The sequence below is a fragment of the Lygodium microphyllum genome, chromosome 14 (genome assembly GCF_053477565.2).
Source record: "Lygodium microphyllum isolate KBCC chromosome 14, Lygodium_microphyllum_v1.1.10, whole genome shotgun sequence".
Classification (NCBI taxonomy): Eukaryota; Viridiplantae; Streptophyta; class Polypodiopsida; order Schizaeales; family Lygodiaceae; genus Lygodium; species Lygodium microphyllum.
In genome coordinates, this window is record NC_141148.1 from 39,695,309 (window position 1) to 39,717,579 (window position 22,271).

The following is a 22,271-nucleotide window of genomic DNA, read 5'->3' on the forward strand; positions in this document are numbered from 1 at the left end:
TAGTCAGTTTGGTCTTAATGAAAAGGAGGCAAATTCACTTCATGTGATACTGTCAAAGGTGAATGATGAGTGGACCACTTCTCCTTTTGAAAAATGGAATCAAACTCTTCAAGTATCTAGTTAATCATATAGGTGAATATCTTATGGAGGCTAAGAAAATATCTAACTTTCAACGGGAGGCTAATTCTAGGTTATTTCTAAGATCCGTGGAATTTCTGTGCATGTTTGATCCAAGAGGTACCTTTAGAACATGGAAGGAACCTCTTTCAAAATCAATGTTCTTGTTTGGAGGATAGTAACTAATAGATTAGCAACCCAAAATCCGACTTACTAAGTTCTTATAAGTCTCACCTATGTGTGTTTTGCAAAAGGAAAGATGAGACCACCCACACCGAGATGGATCCATCAAGGAACTTGCCCTCTTGCTTTCCTTGAGGTGTTTTAATTATCTAATTATCCTAACACAATTATGTTTGACATGCAAAGACACCTTCCTTAATTAGCCATTAAACACTAATTCCTCCACTTAAATTATGGCAACAGACACAAAGACAACATCAAAGCAATCTTTTGACAATAGCTATAAAGCAATATACTTATCTTGCACCTTCTCCAAGGTACAATGTCAACCTGGCATTCCATCCCTTAGCCCAAGATCCATGTCCAATCTCAAGCACATGATCCACCAATCCACCCTTATCTAGTATCAGGGCCTTCCAAGAAGTCCATCTTGGGTCACGCAAGAGTTGGGGAGTATGTGGGGTTTACTAGCTAGAGCGCCCTTGGCACCCTCACCTCCTCCTGGCCAACAATTCCCTACAAAGAGACCTCTCACATATGGGGTCAGTCCCAACCCCTCAAGCAGCACGGTTAAACAACCCCTTGATTAAGGGCTCCTACCACGAACCTTAGGGGAGGATTAGTATGTAACTATATATTTTCCCATGAGGTAGAATAGCTTTTGTGTAAACACAATCAAGCAATTAGCTTATCAACAACATTTAGGAAAACATTCATTTTCCATACTATCAATCCAAACAATCACTTGGATATTCCATAAATGTCAACCAACCTTCGTTAGAAAGGCCATCTCTTCAAGACAAAATAAAAAATTATTTCCTAACAAATAGTGCCTATCAACAAGGCAATAAAAAGTCATTTACTTCACCTTTCAAAAGAGTGTCTTTCTATCTTAACATTAGAAGTTTTTATTCAATTTCCTAGTGTCTATGCCAAGTATAATTCTTTTGATGGTTTAGCCATACAATCAAGCTTCATATACAAACTATAAGCATTTCTAAGCCATGATATTTATTACTTGCACACTATTTTATTTAACTCATCATTACGAGGGTACCTTGTGAGCTTAAGTAGCAATTGGGTTTGCGAAAATCATCTCGGTTACGCCCTTAGAATCCAAAGTGTTCTTTTTCAGTGACATTCGTCACACTATATTTGGATGCTTCCGTTCTTTTGTTTGATACTCATACTAGGCCTTGGACAATCATAGTAGTTTCAACAATTCGATGAGCATCTAGGGCAAACGTCAATACTCTCTCTCTCTCTCTCTCTCTCTCTCTCTCTCTCTCTCTCTCTCTCTCTCTCTCTCTCTCTCTCTCTCTCTCTACACACACACACACACACACACACACACACACATATATATAGGCACCTAAGGAATGGTATCATAACTTTGATGCTTTTATGCACAACTCATGTTCTAAGCACAATAAAAACATGTTATTTCGATAAATTGCTAGAGCAATAGATAATCCAATGGTAGCTTGGACGGCTATGGAGAGTGTGACGCGCGGAAAACAAGGCTACTTCTGTAGTGTTATGGATCTGTCTTTACATGAAGATGGCCCATGATGGTAGGCTTATCATTTTGGTACTATATGATGATAACTAGAAGTGCTCATGATGAGCTAGACGCTTTGAAGACTTAGCTCAAGATGAGTTTTGAGATAAAGAACATGGAGCATGAATCTCTTATACTTGGTATGTGCATTGTACAGAATCGCTCTAAGAGACTCCTTTACTTATCACAAGCCCGAAAAACAAGGTTACTTCCGTAGTGTTATGGATTTGTGTCTTTACACAAAGATGGCCCATAATGGTAGCCTTATCATTTTGGTAATGTATGACGATAACTAGAAGTGCTCATGATGAGCTAGACGCTTTGAAGACTCAGCTCAAGATGAGTTTTGAGATGAAGAACATGGGGCGTGAATCTCTTATACTTGGTATGTACATTGTACACAATCGCTCTAAGAGACTCCTCTACTTATCACAAGAGTACATTCATTAAGTCCTTGAGTGGTTCCATTTGCAAGGTGGTAAGCCTATTGGCTGCCCGTTACCTTCTCATGTAAAGATTAGTCAAGCATATTGTCCTCAGCCAAATGATGAGAAGGTAGCCAAGATCTAGTATACATCCGTTGTAGGCAGCTTGATGCATGCTATGATAGCCACTAGACTTGACAAAGCATTTGCATTGAGTTGTAGCTCATTATATGGCTACACCTAGCATGCGACATTGAGATGTCTTGGAGGATATCATGAGATACCTTAAGGGTACTAAAAATATGTGTATTTGCTATGATGGCCAAGCTATTGGAGTCATAAGCTACATAGGCTTTGATTATGCAAAAAATGCAAATAGTAGAAAGTCCACCTCTAGCTATGTCTTCACCTTTATTGGGGGTGTTGTTTCTTGGATGTCCAGGATACAAAAATGCATAGCTTTATCTACTACCAAAGCTGACTACATTACAGCTACCGAGTGTTGTAAGGAGGCACTCTCGATAGACTGTCTGGCGGCAAACCTTGGTAGACCCAAACCTTGGTATGTGACTAACTCCTACATTGCATTTGGACTCTCTGAGTGCCATTCAGTTGGCACAAAATCCAATCTTTCATGTTAAGACCAAGCATATTGAGGTCCATTATCACTTCATCAAAGAGAGGATTGAGAACAAGCAAATAGAGCTTGTCAAGATCTCGACTAATGAGAATCCTACACATCTGCTCACTAAAAGTCTCCCAATGGAACGCTATCTCTTAAGAAGATGGACATATGATAAAGTGACATTTATTCCTCATTATGTTATACTTCTATGTACAATTTGTACTTTGTTGCTTTTTTCTTGTTTTCTCCACACTCTTAGCACATTTGCTTTAAGTGGGAGGTTGTTGAGGATTAAAGGCTTGCTCACTAAAAGTCTCCCAGTGGAACGTTCTCTCTTAAGAAGATGGACATATGATAAAATGACATCTATTCCTCATGTTATACTTCTAAATACAATTCGTACTTTGTTACTTTTTTCTTGTTTTCTTCACACTCTTAGCACATTTGCTTTAAGTGGGAGGCTAATGGGGATTAAAGGCCGCCTATACGTAGCCATCTATCTATATGTACTTGCACTTGCTCCTCACACATATATATTACAAGTGGCAACCCCCAACTACTATCACTTTTTCTTTATTCTTACTATGACAATATAATAAGAAAAGGCAAGTCTCACATTATGACAATCGGAATCCACACATACCATCTTCCTCTCTTGATTGAACCTCCATAGCTACTGAATCTCTTTCCTTTGGTTCTGCTTCTTTCTTACTTTCACTTCTGCTTCCACTCTTACTTCTACTTTCCATGAACAATTATACACATGGAAAATGGAGCTTTTAGTAGCTTGTCAATCAGATGCCACCATGACACATCAACTACAAGCATGAAAGTGAATTTGGCGACTCTTTAGTCAACTACTACTAACTACTACCTCAACACATCATCAACTATAGCTATCACCCACTTTCGTAGTACTTACACCTCTTCTTGATAATGGCACTAGTTATGGAGAACCATTAATTAAAAAGTAAATGGAATGCAAGATAGCTCCCTATAACAATTATGTGTATTTGACTAGCCATTGATATTGATTGTAATGCTGCAATGGTGAGTTGCAACATATAAATGAGATACAATTATAATCAAAGGTACTGTTGTATGCCACATGGATCACTGTGCCAAATGTCAAGCTTCAACCTTGTCAAAGTCGACAAGATGCTCTAAATTGACGTGGGCAAGGATAACATTATTAAAACAAGTTAACAACTCAAAGAGATTATTGGTACCAAATGTTCTAACTATGCCTTTGCCAATGCAACCTCTTGATAACACTTGGTGCTCACAACTCATCTCTATAGCAAACTGCATACTGCATGGATCACTATGCCAAATGTCTGACTTCAACCTTGTCAAAGTCTACAAGATGCTCGAAATTGACAATTATTAAAACAAATTGGCAACAACTCAAAGAGATTGTTGGTGCCAAGCTATGCCTCTACCAACACCTATCTTGATAACATTCGATGCTTACAACTCATCTCTGAGCCAAATGCCTCCTCTTGAATACTACCACATGGCTTACAAGGCAACCTATTATGTGCATGTGCTCAAGTGTAATTTGACTAACACAATGTAGAAACTATGCTAGACATTTAACTTGTTATAAGAGTGATGTCAATCTATCATTATGTGCATAAGTGCAATGTTGACTTACACCATGTAGAGACTATGCTAGGCATTGAACTTGTTAGTGATGTCAATCTATCATTACTCTATTGAGACTAGTGGAAGAAACCATAGATAATGTAATTAGCCCCACAATAGAAAATACACGTATGTTATTGCAAAAACATACAAAGTTCACAGAGTGCAATGCAACCTCTTTTTTTGTAACCAAGTGGTTACCCTAGTGCTAAGCCACTAATTTTATTAACCCACTAACCCGAGTTCAAATCTCCGTTTTTCTATACCTATACTAGATGGTTGTGCAGAATGTAAGAGTTGAAGCCAATACTTGGTCACCATGTATTGAACTTTAACAACTAAGCCAAATCCATTGGTCAAAATGTAGCCTCTCTCTCTCTCTCTCTCTCTCTCTCTCTCTCTCTCTCTCTCACCGTGTATTGAACTTTAACAACTAAGCCAAATCCGTTGGTCAAAATGTAACCTCTCTCTCTCTCTCTCTCTCATCCCTGATCTCCATTTGTGCAATCATTAAGGCCAAGAGACAAGAGTTAGTAATAAGCAGATACTGCGAAGTAAATTGATCCAAGAATATAAAGCTTTAACACCAATTTTTGGTGCAAAAAGGCAAGATGTACCAAAACAAAATAAAGGAATGTACAAGATTAACCACGAGACTCTTAAGTGTTTGGTGCCACCACACCTTGCTATGTGTTACAAATACATAGGAGTCACATTGTCTAGAATCCATGCAAAGGAAGTTGACATATAAAATACAGTTTTGCAATAAAGATCATTCACATGCCCTAAACCACACTATTCTTAGGATAAAATGCAAAGCTAGTTTACACAACCACTTGGCACATCTTATTTAGCAATACTTTCACAAATTATCACCACTAAAATACAGCATGTGTTACAGAAGTGCATGTATCATAAGACTCCATCAGGTCAATCAAAACAAACTACTTTTACAACACGCATGCATGTAATGCATGACAGAGTACTTCAATTGCTAAGTCAAAACAAACAACTTAGATAACGTATACGTGTGATGCGTAGCAAACTAGTTCTTCAATTGCTCAGTAAGAACAAATGACTAGAGAAACAGGTCTGTATGCACAATGGAATAGCTCTTCATTGGCTCGATTAAAACAATCAACTTATGAAAGAGGCTTGTATACAATTGACCTGGTAAGTAGCTCTCAAGGCATCTGTATTTATAATCAAGTAGTTATGTTGCCAACAACTAGATAGATCAACTAGTACACAGTTGAGAGAGCTTTATACTTCAGATGCTCACAAAACTACCATTTGTCTTGGGTGGCACTCTACTAGGATATGCTCCTTTCCTGGCTTTGCACAAAATGGCCCAGATTTGAGTGATCCTCTTATCATTATTCTTAAATGGTTTTACACTGACAACGCCCCCCCCCCCCCCCCAAAAAACCAAAAAAGAGAGAACCCTGTCTCTGAAATTGATCCCCACAAAATGTGCAACATAGAGTGAGACAATGAACAGTCTACGCACCCAAAATCAAGTTTACTTACATTTTACCTTCAGCGTGTAATTAGTAATGGCAGACCCCTTAACTGCAAGAATTACACATGCTCCACAAACCCCTTTAATATAAGAACTCTACCCTTCGGATCTGTAATAAATGCATGGCATTTGATAACAGACATTATCACAACATTATGGTACGAGCTATGGATGATCAACCAAACTTATCTCCACAAATGCTGCAAGGTTTAGCTTTCTTAAGGAGATCCTCTAGCATGTTCTAGTGATTGAACCTTCTAGCTTACTAATCACAAAAATACATTTAGCTAATCTGCATATCACTAATTTGTTTAATATTGTATTACAGAGCTTTGAAGTTGTTTATTGAGCATTTAGCTATGGTTCAAAACCCAACGAATGTGAGCATCAAAATTGCAGTGACGGCACTAAAAACGCATTCAAGTATGGCCTCAAAAGCTATCAATGTCCATTCTGATGGAGATCCTAATCAGATTTGCAGGCCAAACAGATAGATCACTGTAACACCCATGGAGGTTGATGACACTAACAATAAGAATATAATTCTGAATCAAGCCTTCATACTGAATTCACAAGTTTCAAAAAATCTACGGTGACTCAGATATGCAGATGTTCTTTCTCCTAAAATTTTCATGTGGTTTCTTAAAAGCTTCATGCATTACCCACTGGATAAACATAAGAACACACCATTGCATTCCAGCATGATGATTTGTGGAGGAACTTGGCATAAAACTAGAACAAAAGTGAAAGCTGATAGCAACAATCACTATGACAAACTACAAAAGGGTAGACGTCAATCAGCTAAGTTCCTGAATTCGGGCTCTGAAGATTCGTAACTCAAAGACATCACTGCTTTTCAATACTGGGAATACAAGATCCTTGCCTCTAATAAGTGTAATTCCCACTGTAAGGGGAGCCATAGGTGCTAGCAGAGAGACCTGTTGTGCCACCTGTTGAAGAATATAGACCTTGTGAATTGTATGAACTGTATGAAGGTTCTACTGAAGAATAAGAAGGAACTGGCATAGATGCTCCTGCCATAGAATTCTGCATTCAAGGACCAACAGCACATAAGAAACTAGATCACAACAGAAAAATGAATGAAACGAGTTGGAACAGGAACACACTTATTAACAGTAAATTTATTATACTGACAGGCCAAACATTATTTACAGTACTACTTATACTCAAAAGCCACACATTTATTAAAAATAAATTTGTTTCTTTGCAAGAGTTTGTCTTCAAATTTGAACACATTCAAGCCATTTCAGGGTTTGGGGCCTAGGCTCTGTAAATAGGATTTCAAACTCTGTTGCATAACACTTTTTGCACTCTTGGAACCTAGGCCCTAGGCAACTCTGTCCACACACTAATGGTGTGGGCTGGTGGTATGTAACATCAGCCATTACAAGTTGGGGTGAGAACTTAGTTGACATGCTGTTGGTTCCCAAGCTCCAGGTGAGCCCCATTTGGATATATAGTAGGTAGTAAGCTCAATGCCCATCCTCTATGTTCATTTTCATGCTTGTAAGGCTGGGAATGTTGGAGACCTATGTGGGCATATCATTGTTATCAAAGCACCAACTTCCTCTCACCTATATGACACAATAACATGTATAAAACCACTAGAAGCTCATGGGACCATGATGGTCCTCACTTGAAGAGTCTTTTCCACTCCCAAATAGGGTTGTATGGAGCACGTCCAGCTGCAGTACACATGGGAGTACACGCAAGCAATCGGTAAGTATGGTGAGTGCCTTTTCCTTACCTGATACTTATGTATGAAGATTGTGCTGGTATGGTTGCCTAATTGACTGCATGTAATCTTTCCTGTTTTCCACCTGAATGGTGGTGAAGACAGCTCAAGAAGCTATCACTCCAAGGGATCATGAAGTGGAACCAAGATCGCCTTGTCACATAACTTGAGAGGGTGAAGCCAAGGCCCAAAGGCCAGCTACCCAACCGGTGCTCATTCCTTATTCTTAGGTGGTGCCTTGGATAGCTCTGTTGCAGCTCTGTGGACAGGCCTGTTGTAAACGAGCACCTTGAACAGCACAATGACCACATGTGGCAAGGCCCAGCATTGACTGGTGAGATCATCACAGCACCATTGGAATGCTAGCATGACACAATCTCATGAACAGTACCATGTTAAACGGCTATCCACAGCATGAAGCAACATGATCATCTCACAAGACACTTGTTTGGCAACAAGATTGAAGACAAGTCCTGCTTATGATCACAGGTCCAGCACAATGAGCAGCTGTATGGCCTTACAAGTCCTAACCCAAAACTTGGGCAAGCATGTGTCAAATTCCAAATGTGGGGTGATTGTACACAATAGATCTTTGTATGAGAGAGAGAGAGAGAGAGAGAGCACCCAAAACATGGAACAATGGACAGATAGATGTCGAGCCCATGAGATGGCCTACAAACCCTTCTCCATGGTATGGTAGACTAATCTAGGAGAAGACAACAAATCCTAGAAAATAAAAATATATGGTCATGCTTGCACATGTAGATAGATATAGCAACCTATGACAATATAATGAATCCCACATCATATTTTAAAAGGTTTTAAATGTAAAGCTCATCGGAAAGCTTGAACCCTCATGAAGGAAGAGCCTTCACAAAAAGATATGTCGAACTATCTTGTAAGTAACCAGTCCAATCACAATCCATGAATTCACACAAGTGAAGAAATTTCCTTGAAGAGAAGGCTTAAATCCTTGGTGTCTTTTAGATGTACGGAAACACTCTTCACTGCTTGCCAAAGATTCACAAAAGGGTTGTGAATGATCTCAATTGACTGAGAAGCCGATACTATGTTGGTGATGTAAAGAAAGAAATCACAGCAACAGGCTACTGTAAACAATGCTTAATACTGAAATTTGGACAGCATTGATCCCCATAATAAGGAAATCAGTAAAATAAAACGTGTGGAATAAATGAAGAGAGAAAACAAAGCACAATGGTACTGAATCATACATAATAGCCAATGTATTGGCAAAATTAAAATGCAATGCTCAATAGATCAACAATGAATAATAACACACTTGATGTACTCGGATTGCATAAAATGTCCTTTTCTAGAAAACACTAAGCCTAAATGACTTAGAATACAAAGCAAGAAAACTTCTCATCTCTCTGACTTGTGTTCAGCCTATCCCACCGGTATTAGCTTTCTCTTAGCCACCATGTGTTCAAAACTTTAATTTCTGTCTGAAAAAACTCACTCTTCTATACAGTGATATATAGTGTGTGCTTTCTAAGCCCTTTAAACACACATAGTACCCAAGAGTTTTTGAAATAGGGAAATAGAGTGTGCTTCAGAGTAACAAAACGGAGTTTCAGTCCAAGGTGGAAACATTGAAATGGGACCCAAAATTTTATGTTGGTTTTTGGGAATAATTTTAACATATATTAAGCAGCAACACCATTTGCAACTCTAACCTTTGCACAGTTATACTTAAATTCCTAAGCAATATAAATGATAAACATAATATTGTAAGAGATTGACAAGCCCAAACTACCAAAGACACCAAGACCACAATACATGAGTTTCAAGAACTTTCACAAAATTGGTACTCAATATAAAAGATTGACATGATGTCAATAGACTCAAAAAAGTGTTCAGTCTTGAGTCAAGACTCAAGATTCAAAACTCATGAATACATAGTAAACTGGAATCCCATTGGAATAGGTAGAATGTGAACAATGTGTGCGAAAGTGCGCAATGGAAAGAGGAAAATGAACATGAACAGTGCGATTGGTGCCCAATGTTATTAGTGATCAACCCAATGATGATGCTACTAAATTGTATACAGCATGGGGCAAAATTAAGGATCAGCATGCATTGATTTTCTTGATATGGTGCATCTGCCAACTTCATCTCTATTGGCAAGGCAATGATTATCTATTTAACAGGTAAAGCAAAGCATAGAAGACACTTGGACATTGTGTTCAATGATATGCATGAGCATAGGTTGGTTATCAATGACAAGAAAACTAAATTCTTTTTGCATGAAATCCACTTTTTGGGACCTATTGTATCTATTGATGGTATTCGCATGGACCTTACAAAGATTGAGGCAATATGATCATGGCCACCTTTGAGAAATGTGCATGAGATCCACAACCTCTTGAGTTCATATTCTTACTACAGGAAGTATATACAAGGGTTTGTTGAAATTGCATCTCCATTGCATGCTTTGCAAAAGAAGAATGCGCCATTTAGATGGACAGCAGTGGAAATTTCAACATTTGAAAAGTTGAAGAAAAAGATGACTTCAGATCTTGTGCTTGTGTTGCCCGATCTAAGGAAGTCATTCGTAGTTCAATGTGATGCATGTGGTAGCATGCATTGGGCTTGTTATTATGCAAGACAACCAAGATGTGGCTTATGAGAGCAAAATTCTCCACATTGCAAAAAAGAATTTACAAGTCTATGAGAAAGAGCTCTTAGCTATAATTTATGAATTGTCAACGTGCAAACACTATTTGTTGGGGGTTGATTTTACGATGCAAACAGACCATCAAACTTTGATAGTCGTTTCTGAAGCAAACAAAGTTATCAGAGAAGCATATGAGTGGGCAAATCTTCTCTCTATGTTTCATTTTCAAATTGTACACATTGCTGGTAAAAAGAATGTTGCGGCCGATGCAATGTCACATAAGCCACAAATTTCAACCGTTGGCATGGTTTACCACATTGAGTTGAATGCCATGAAAGAGCAATCTCCTGCTGATTTGGACTTTGCTAATGTTTATGATCAGCTTTGCAATGGCTAGAGGCATGAGTACTTTGTGCTAAGAGATGGATCTCTAATGATTGTGTGTCAAAAGCCGTTAAGGCCAAAAGTTATCACTAAAAGTCATGCTCCTCCGTATGCAGGACATAGAGGTATTTGATGCCACCATCAAGACAACGGAGCTTTTCTTTTATTGGCCAGTTTTGAGGCATGATGTAGAACAATTTGTCAAGACATGCCAGAGGTAAAGCATGATAGACAAAAGATGTTGAATTTATTGCAACCCTTGGCCATTCCAGGCAGACCTTGTCAAAACATTGCAATGGACTTTATTTTTGAGCTTCCTAAGATACCTATAAGAAATGATGGGATATCAACTATCATTTGCAAGTTTAGCAAACAAGCCCATTTCATTCCAATGAGGAAGAAAATAAAGGTTGATCATATGGCACGATTGTCTTTACAGCACATCTTTAAGTATGGTGGTATGCCAAAGTCGATCATTAATGATTGAGACTCTCAAATGACCAGTTTATTTTGGAAGGGATAGTTTGAGAATATGGGTACCACGTTCAAATTCTCATCGTTCTTCTATGCACAGACAAATGGCCAGTTTGAGAAAGCAAATTCCACAATGTTAGATCTTTTAAGATGCTATGTTTCAAACCACAAGACACAGTGGGAGCAGTGTTTGCCCTTAGTTGAGTTTGCTTACAACAATACAATGCATAGTTCCATTAGCAAAGCTCCATTTGAGGTGATCGAGGGTGGCAAGAAGGTACCACCTATCTTGCAAACTAAGAATAAGATCTTTGAGGCTAATCGTTATGAGGAAAACTTGGAAGTGCGCACTTCGGAGATCGTAAGAAAGCAAAAGATAGAAACTAATTCCCACAAACGTGCTTTGCAGTTCGTAGAGAGCAAGGCTGAAAAAGACAAAAGGAAGAGAAAGATTGTATCCGAAGTTGAGTATGAGATACTTGGGGCCTTCTAAGTATTGAAGAAGATCAACGATGTGACATATCGGCTAAAACTACCTCCACATTGGTGGATACACAATGCCTTTTACGTCAATTTATTAAGACATTTTCATGGTGATGTGTCATAGAATATGTCTACTGAAATTCGGTCTGAGGTTAAGGAGCTGGATGAGATTTTGGTAACCAAGCTGATTTTGATACATGAGGAAAGAGAGATCAAGGAAGAGTTTCCAAGAGATAGGTAGTGAAATTTCAAAATTATTCACCAATGGATGCCAAATGTATGAAAGAGGATAACTTGACCTAGATACCTTTCAATTAAAGCCGGGCTCAGTCAGACTCAAGAGAGCAAGGGTCTGAAGTATTTCTTAGTGCTCAAGGGGAAGGTAGCACTTCTACTCCTCCACTTATGGACAACTCTCATATGCAATGGATCTTCGATGTATTTAGCATACATCCAAGATACTATGCTGATAGTATGTTTGCCATGAGGTCACTACTTAGTATACTAATGACTGCGAGATCTATGAAAATGAGTATGAGTTTCACCCAAGCACTAGAACTATACTTTTGCATCAATTTATGATTAGTTTGGCATTAATTTTTACCTCTGTTTGAGAAAAAATGTTGATCAATTTTAGCTCAGTTTTTTATCACTTTGAGAACCGTTTATGGTCACTTTTGAAATCACTTACGCATCAGTTTTTGCATTAATTACTAGTCAGTTTTTGCAATGAGTTTATGATCAATTTGGAGTCACATTTGCAAAAGTTTGTGATCAGTTATCAGATCAGCAAGTGATCAGATTATGATCAGTTTATGCTCGGGTTTCAATGGTTTACAGCTGGTTCGATGGACAGCAACACGTTAGTAAATGCCATTGATAGTTTCAACCATGGTTTATGCTGAATTGATGCTTTTCTATATTTCATAGTAAGAATGGTTGAGAAATATGAGCTATGGAGGTATCCAATGGGTTTCTATCAATAGTTTTGGATTGTTTATACTAGCTAGAAATTTTCAACAAGGTTTGGGGACATGTAGCATAGCTGGACAACAATGTGCAATGTTGTGATTGTGATACCTTATGTAAATTCCAGTGCAGTATGCCTTTCATTTGGCAAAATGCAATGCAATCGAGGACAATTGTAGGGATTTTAGGGGGGTCTATCACGAGATCATAAAATTTTGAGATGCTCTAGTCTTGCTGATAACATTTGATAAGTTATTAATCAAATGTGCAAGGTTTTTTAACACGTGATGCAAATGGCAGTTATTTCATGGTAACAAGCCAAGGACACCGAGGATGCAGTGGATGTCAATAGCAAAGTTATGATATGTTACCTTAGTTGGGCTTTGGGAGTCAATTGGTGTCAATTTTGACCCTAGGCTAGTTATTTGGCTAATAAGTGTTGGTGGTGACACTAAGAACTAGCATTATTAAATTAATTAATGTCAATCTAAGGATCAACAAAGATTGGGGACCACTATAAGTTGCAAGTTGCATAGCCAATTTAATAATGGATGGGCACATATAATTTTGGGCAAGATCAAAGGGGCTGAAATTAGTTTTCAAGATTATTTAATTTTATTAAGTAATTAAATGGATGGATAATACTGAAAAATGAGTTTAGAAGGCTACCACTTGGCAAAAATGCCCATGCAAACTAAGAAAACGTTTTCAAGGGCTGGATCTTAGCCATTCAGTTAGTTTATAACTTGGAGAAGAGAGAGAAAGAGAGAGAGAGAGAGAGAGAGAGAGAGAAAGAGAACAGCTTCATGGAATTGACAAGGATTTGAGATACCAAGCCATCCATTGTGAATTGGGGCAACATTTGGCCAGTTGGTGGTTCCATTTGTGCAATTCCTAGGCAAAAATCAAGGGGCGATTGGCCTAAATTGATTGCCGATTGTATGTACAACAAGGGACTTTTGGATCAGCAAAGGAGATTGTGGAATCTCAACTTATATTCAATCCATTAGCAATTAAAGTTAAAAAAATACTGAAAGGGGCGTCAATTTTAGGACAAACTGGATGTCTATTGTACAAGATTATTAAGATAAATTTTGCATTTCAATCTATGTTTATTTACCAATTGTTGTAATTAAGTGCTTAAATCAAGGAATTACCACCCTCTCCAAGAAGGAAGACTAGTTTCATTGCACATATCCTTGACTTGTGTTTTGTATTTATGCAATCTATTACAACATTGTCTCATGCTTACATCATTGTCACCACTTCTAACACACCCACACAGCATATACATGTGTGTAAGTCATGCTTTGAAGGATGCCACATTGGTAATTACATACCATGTGGATGGGTAACCTTTGTTATACAACTAGCCCTTTATGCTATTGGAAGATACCCAAAATCTTCAAGTGATGTCCATGGACAGCCCCCATTGGGGAAAGCACTCAAGGCCTTCAGCAAGCATTGGCACATGTTTGGGTGGCACTCTAGAGCTGCCCATGAACAAACTCTTAGGTACCATTTGATAGCACCTATTAGCAATAGGTTAGGCACCAATTGGCATCCCATTATTGAGTGCCCCTATTTAATTGTCCTAAGGGTAGTACGTTAAAATTTCACACCTGCATTATAGATTGATTCCAACCAAAATGGCTTGTCCCTATTCATTAGTCTGTCTACCAAGGAGCAAATGCTACAAAGACCCCTTACTTGCCTCATTGATTAGACCAAGGTAGAGACTTCATTTAAAGACAGGTTTTCCATTATCAACAAGGAGGGAATGATTTTGCTCTCTAGAAATCTAGGTTGATGGTACACTTGTTCCTTCATATAACTTTGTAATGAAAGTGTTGGAATGCACGGGTAGCAGAAGCATGAAGATTTGCAGCAGAGGAAGTGAATAGGTGAGTGAGAGTGAGAGTAAGAGTGACGAACAGATTTGGGTGTATCAACAAAATGTGTTGGTACACAAAGAATAAAATGTATTTATACTTGGGGCCCGTAAGGGTGCATTCACATGTACAACATAATACACGTGTAAAATACACGGAGGTGAATAAAGGACCTTTACATCCCAACAACCTCCCACTTAAAGGTCCGAAGCGAACCTTTAACCAACTCCCACTAGTCGTATGCAATGCTCATGCTAAGCCTTGCCTAGACTTTTAGTGAGAACATCTGCAGGGTTGTCCTGTGTTTTGATCTTGGTCAATGTGATTAGACCATCCTCCAGAATCAATCTGATAAAGTGATATCGCACATCAATATGCTTTGTGCGTGAATGATACATGGCAATTTTAGCCAGATACACAGCACTTTGGCTATCACATCCCAACACTGGAGTACTCATAGACATGCCAAGATCCTTGGCGAGTCTGCTCAACCATATAGCTTCCTTAGAAGCTTCAGTAAATAGCTGATATGTATTCAACTTCAGTAGTACTCAGTGCTACGATGTTCTGCAACCTGGAGCACCAAGAGACGGCTCCTCCAGGAACTCTAAAGACATACTCGCTAGTGGACCTGCAAGTGTCTAAGTCACCTCCCATGTCTACATCACAATAACCCTGCAAATTAAGTGCACCTTGCCCATAGCAAATACACTTTCTTTGTATACCCTTCAAGTATCTAAGAATACTCTTGACAGCCTCCCAATGTGGTTTGCCAGGATTTAACATAAACCTACTCACAACTCCCACTGCATGAGCAATGTCTGGATGAGTAGCCAGCATAGCATACATAAGAGAGCCACAAGCTGATGCATAAGGGACTCCCTTCATAGCATTGGCTTCCATGTCATCTTTTGGGTTGTTGGCTTTACTAAGCTTAAGGTATGGAGGTAAGGGTACTCCGAGAGGCTTAGCTTCAGCCATGTTAAATCTATCCAGTACCTTTTCAATGTACTTTTCTTGAGATAAGAACAACAATTTCTACGTTCTATCCCTACGAATCCTCATGCCCAATATATGCTCTGCATTCCCCAAATCTTTCATGGAAAAAGCTGATTTCAACTGATCTTTGAGAGCATCCAAGCTAGTCTTTCTCTTCCCAGCTAGCAACATATCATCCACATACAAAACAAGTATGATAGCGCTGCCATCTGTATCCTTTTTCATATACAAACAATGATCTGCATGGCTGCGCGTAAACCCATGAGAGAGCATAAAAGTGTCAAACTTTTTGTACCACTGCCGTGGTGCTTGTTTCAGCCCATATAAGCTGCGTTTTAGTTTACACACCAACTGCTCTTTTCCAGGAACTACAAAACCCTCAGGCTGTTTCATGTAGATCTCCTCATCAATGTCACCATGCAAAAAAGTTGTTTTCGCATCCATTTGGTACAGCTCTAAATCCAATACAGCAGTGAGAGCAAAAAGCACACGTAGTCTGGTCATCTTCACGACAGGTGAGAAGACCTCCTGGAAGTCAATCCCTTCCTTCTGCGCATACCCTTTGGCAACCAATCTTGCCTTGTACTTGGGTTTTCCATCAATTGTCTTTACTTTGTAAACCCACTTGTTTGGAAGAGGCTTTCTTCCTTTGGGCAACGACACAATATCCCAAGTATCATTAGCATACAGAGATTTAATCTCTTCTTGCATAGCTAGCTCCCACTTATTGCTGAATTTGCATGACTTAGCCTCTTTATATGTCAAAGGCTCACCCTCATCAGTAAGCATCACATAATGCAAAGAGGGGTCATACCTATGTGGCTACCTTCTTAGGCGTGTAGACCTGCGTACCCAATGATCCACATTCTCAGGAATCGGATCTACATCTGGAGGCATGTTATTTTCAGCATTTATTGGCTGCTGTAAGCCATTTTCAGCATGCTGTTCATGCTATACAGCACCTTCATTTTCATTTCCAGCACCTGCATTTTCATAATCAGCAAGTCTATCTTGTTGTCCATGACCTCCCTGTGCTTCTATTTGCTGTCCATCATCATCTGGCTCAAAGATAACCGGCTGATCATCAGTTTCAGCCTGTGGTACAGCACCATGAGGCTCATCATTTGAAGTAATAGATGGCTGCAAATTCTGAAATTTGACCTTTTTCATGTCTTCATCAGAGGCTAAAGTACTTTTCAGCAACTTTGCCTCATTAAACACAACATTACGGCTGCGAACAATTTTCTTGGACTGAGGTAGCCACACTCTATAGCCAAATTCACCCTCATCACCATAGCCCATGAAAATGCCTTTGGTGGATTTCGGGTCAAGTTTATTCCTCAGCTCATTTCTAACATGCACAAAAGCATCACAGCCAAATATTCGTAAATGGTCATATAAGGCGGTTTGCCAGACCAAACCTCCTCAGGAATGCCATTATTTAGGGACCTATTTGGAGAGCGGTTGCAAATGTGAACCGCAGTTTTAAGTGCCTCTCCCCAAAATTCATGAGGGAGATTAGCAGTGGACAGCATGCACCGCACTCTCTCACATAGAGTCCTATTGTATCTTTCAGCCACACCATTTGAAGAAGGGCTGTAAGGGGCTGTAAGCTCCCTCTTGATCCCATGCAAGTCACAAAAGGACTTAAATTCATTAGACATGAACTCACCCCCATTATCAGTTCTCAAGCATTTCAACTTTCTACCTGTCTGAGTGGTCACGAATGCATGAAAAGTTTTAAAAACAATGAACACTTCACTTTTCTTTTTCAACAAATAAACCCAAATCTTCCTGGAACGGTCATCAATAAAAGAAGCAAAGTATGCAACACCACCCAACGATTTCAAAGGCATGCTACATACATCAGAATGCACTAAGTCCAATACATTTGACTTACGGGAGACACCAGAGTAAAAGGAATTTTTCATTTGCTTTCCAAACTGACAGTCATTACAAAAATCAAGTTTAGAGCCTTTTCCATCAACCCTCTTCAAAGAGGTAAGAACATCAAGTCCTTTCTGGCTCATATGGCCTAATCTCTTATGCCATAACTCCAAATGACAGCCAATTTCAGCAACTACAAGAAACTTGCCATTCAAAGCTTTACAGTGCAGACAATACAAAGTGCCCTTCTTGGTTCCTTTAGCAATCAGCATGGAACCCCTTTTTAATTTCCATAAACCACCACCAAACAGTGTGGTGTAAACATGCAAATCAAGCTGTCCAACAGATAGTAAACTCTTCTTGATGCCAGGCACATATCTGACATCTTTCAACACAAGTTCTTGCCCATTATCCAAAGACAAGTGTATGGTGCCAATCCCATCAATGCTGCAAGCATGATTATTTCCAAGGTAAACCTTGCCATAACAGCCTGTATCAAAAGTAGCAAAACACTCCAAGCATGGAGTCACATGGAAAGAGGCACCAGAGTCTACAATCCAAGTCTGAGTGACATAATCATCAACTGACAAAAGTGCATCAATCACATCAGCCTTGGTGATCTGCATATCCTGCATGTGACATACAAGGGCATCATAATCCACTGCACATAATACATCAGCCTCTACATTTGAGAACTCCTCTATGACAACACTAGAGGCCACATTGGCATTTTCCTTGCCTTTACCTGCCTCAAATGCATCTGTCTTTTCCTCTTTCTTCTTTTTGTATCGTGCATTCTTCTCTCTCTCTTGTTCCTTCTTGTAATACCTCCAATCATGCTTCTCGTGGCCCTTCCGACCACACTGATAGCATGTAACATCATTCTTTACTTTGCTTTGCTCTTGATCCTGCTTCTCTGTCCAGCATTTGCATTTTTCTTTTCAGCCCTGCCTCTAACATTATAAGATGAGTTGCTGCCTTCTCCACTAGACTTACGTCTAATTTCTTCATTCAAGAACGAACCCCTCACACCATCATATGTGAGATTGGGATTATTGCTGAGAGAAACAACCAAAGTCTCCCAAGAGTCAGGCAATGTCATGATCAAAAAGATCACCCTCAACTTATCATCAAAATCCAAACTTGCATCCTTGAGCTGATTTAAAATGCCAGTAAATGCACTCAAGTGCTCAGCTGCAGGCTTGGACTCATCCAGCCGCATATTCACCAACTTACGCATTAAATGCACCTAATTAACAGGTGTGGTGATCTCATAGGTAGTCTTCAACTTCTCCCATATTGCATGACCAGTGCCTAAACCCTTAATGTCTGTCAAAATGTCATCAGTGACACCCATCTTTATATAAGCCACAGCCCTTTTATTGACTTTGGCCCAATCCGCCTCAGACATTTGTGCGGGTTTATCCATTTGCAAAGCATCCTCACAATCCTTTAAGAACAGTATGCCCTGCATACGATCTTTCCAAAGATCAAAGCCCTGACCATCAAATCGCTTGATTTCCATCAAACTTTTAATGTCAGAACTGGAAGAAGTTGCAGCCATTTTTTCACAAGTACAAGTGTAAAAGCACTGAATTGCAAGAGCACAAGCTAAATCAGCAAATACACTGCTGTTCTTGCATAGCCAGCAATAATCCTCTGCTGTTTTGACATAAACCAACCACTGCACAGGCAAATAATGCAGAAATTTATCAAATTCTGCACAAAATCCCAAATTTCCTGGTCCAAATGTGCGCAAATGTCAGCCAAACTGACTCAGCTGAGCAAAATTGCATCAATACATGAAAAGCCCCAATTTTGCTTGCTCCAATGCCAATAAATTTTACTCGAATGAGAAAATTTCCAACAAGTTTTGAAAAATCCCCAAATTAATTGAGGTCAATGCGCACAATGTCTGCAATTTCTGACACAGATGTCACTGTCAAGCATAAACAGCATCAAATTTGGGAAAAGCCCCAACTTTCCAGGTTAAAATTTGACCAAATCTGAGAACTATGCTTGCACGCGCGAACTCCCGTCAGTGGCAAAGAGGTTGCTTGCAGTAGACCTTAGAAAAAATGTTAAAATTTTCTGGAAGAAAAAACATGTCGAACTGCAGCCGTTGACCTGCGCTGCCTGCGGCAGCCTTGCGTGAGCTGTCGCCTGCTCAAAAACGTGACGAAAACAGCATCGCGCGACCTGTCTAGCCTGCGCCTGATGCTCGTGACCTGCGTTAACCTATGCAGCCTGCGCCTGGCTGCTCGTAACCTGTTCGACTGCCTGCCTGATCAAAAAACGACCTGTCCCTGCCTGCCAGGTCAAAAACGACCTGTCGCCTGTCTATCAGGCTGTCGCTTGCACAAAACGTGACCTGCAACACTGTCGCCTGACTGTCCAGCACATACATGTGCCTCGAAACAGTGACGACCTGACCTGTATGAGTGACGACTTACTGATTTCTCGCGAGCGAAGAGTTGGTGTTGTCTCACATGGACTTCAAGGAGCGCGAGCACCTTAACCTCACCTCTGATACCAGTTGTTGGAGTGCGCAGGTAACGGAAGCGTGAAGATTTGCAGCAGAGGAAGTGAATAGGTGAGTGAGAGTGAGAGTAAGAGTGACAAACAGATTTGGGTGTACCAACAAAATGTGTTGGTACACAAATAATAAAATGTATTTATACTTAGGGCCCGTAAGGGTGCATTCACATGTACAACATAATACACGCGTAAAATACACGGAGGTGAATAAAGAACCTTTACATCCCAACAGAAAGGACATCTTTTCTTAATCCATGTCTTTAAAGCAAGCTTTCTCCCATACAATTCATGGTACTAATCTAATTTAACACTAATTACAGTACGTAATTAATTCACATAAATTAAAATGCACACTTTACCACTTTAATCTTAGACAATGGATAGCTTATTGGCTCCAAAACTAGTGCCCCTCGTGGTATTTATTTAACTTTAATTGCAAATGCATGGAGTGCAACAGAGATCTTCTGATCTCCTCTGCTAATCCAAGTGCCTCTTGCTGTTAAAACTGACCAAAGAGCCTTCAAACCAATTTGACCCTTGGTTTGGATTGGCATTTATCATGCTCCTTAAAAGACAAATTAAGCTCTAAATCTCATATGGGCTGGCTAGCCTCTTGAATCTCCCTAAAATTCTTTTAATTTCAAATGCTAGAATTCAAGTCTTAAGCCATCAATTCTAAGCATGCATCCTGAGATGGCTATCAAATCCCAATTTCTGCTATAAATTAGAGTTTACAACAAAGATAACTTCAAAGATGGCAATAGGATGAGACAAAATGATGTAGCAAGAGAAATTTCGAAGTTTCATCACGAGAAAGGCTAAAAATTTGATGCTAGCCCGCTCATACAGCCATGGAAGTTATCATCTATAGCTTAGGACCACTAGAAAGACCTTTTCCCCTCCTATATGCTGTCACTTGCACTAGAATGACCTTGGGCTGCTATCATCTACTCCTAGAGAGCTCCAAATTGTTGTTGCCTACAGTAAAGATAAGTCCCTAGTAGTTGTAAATCACATTAGCAACATACCTTTCTCTCTAGCAGTCTCCTCTCTCGCAATGGCTGTAGTAGACTTCTATCAATCCCCAAAAACGTTTCCCACTTGCGTGGAAAAGTTTTATTAAGTGGTAGCCTTCTAATCTCATTTTCTAACATTATCAAGCTTATAAAAATATTTTTGAAAAATTTTCATTTAATAAATATTTTCGTGCCTAAAAAAATTATTCTACCACCCAATAATTGAATTGGCTAGGCCAATTTATCTTCCAAGTATCTATGAGTAGTTCTTGACCCTTAGATTAGCAAAAATTAAATAATTAATGTCTAGTCTCTAATGTCACCCCTAACATTAGTAGCCAATAAATTGACCTAGGCCAAAATCTAACACCAAATACCACTTAGTACATATCAAACATAACTTATTACAACTTTTGCCTTTGGCACGAACTGATATTTAGGGATTCTAAGTTCCACATTATGAAATAATTGACTTGCACCTCACATATGCAAGTCACATATGCACATTTGATTAACTTTTAATCAAATACCAAGCAAAGCAATAAAATTTCACATCCTCGTGACAAATCAACCTTCATTACATTGTCATATCTCTCCATTCTAAGAACATTCCCTATCGCATAAAGATTCTTAACTAGATATGCAAGGATATTATACAATCGGTCTTCAATGCAAAATTCAATAATGGAACTTATAACATTGCCTCTCCTCTCCTTCTTGCTACATTGACTTGCATAGCATTCACCTTGCTTTCGTCAATTCAACCTAAAGGTATCAAGTATTGAACCTAGGGAAGTTTGAGAGAATATCCATTTCTAGATGTCTCCTTTAAGAGTATGCCATAAAGCAATGGCTTTAAATGCTTTCTTTGCTTCATAAACTCCAACACAAACAAAACCATTTGCATTGGACCATTTGTTATCTTAATGATAGGAGAGTAATACAAATTCTTCAATTTATCACTCTCCATATGGAAGATTATAGTCTCACTATAATTGCTAATGAAAACTACCATGGATTCATTTAAAATCATATTCTCAAAGAGTTATTGCAATCTTGCAATACAACGCTTGTTCAAAGAAAAAGTGAATCAAACTTCTACTACCAATTACCTTTTGCTTTGTCATTATCAAATACTCGTGTAAACAAATTCTC

The 22,271-nt window shown here is 39.1% G+C and overlaps 1 protein-coding gene across 1 annotated transcript in view; it reads right to left on the reverse strand.

Moving 5' to 3' along the window:
• Nucleotides 1-6,603: 6,603 nt before the first annotated feature.
• Nucleotides 6,604-22,271, reverse strand: part of LOC148025518 (flowering locus K homology domain-like) — a 51,735-nt gene continuing 36,067 nt past the window's right edge. Inside the window, exon 7 of the mRNA XM_087692687.1 lies at nucleotides 6,604-7,127. Within this exon, the coding sequence (XP_087548813.1) occupies nucleotides 6,966-7,127 (162 nt within the window). The 3' untranslated portion in view covers nucleotides 6,604-6,965. The remainder of the gene's footprint in view (nucleotides 7,128-22,271) is intronic.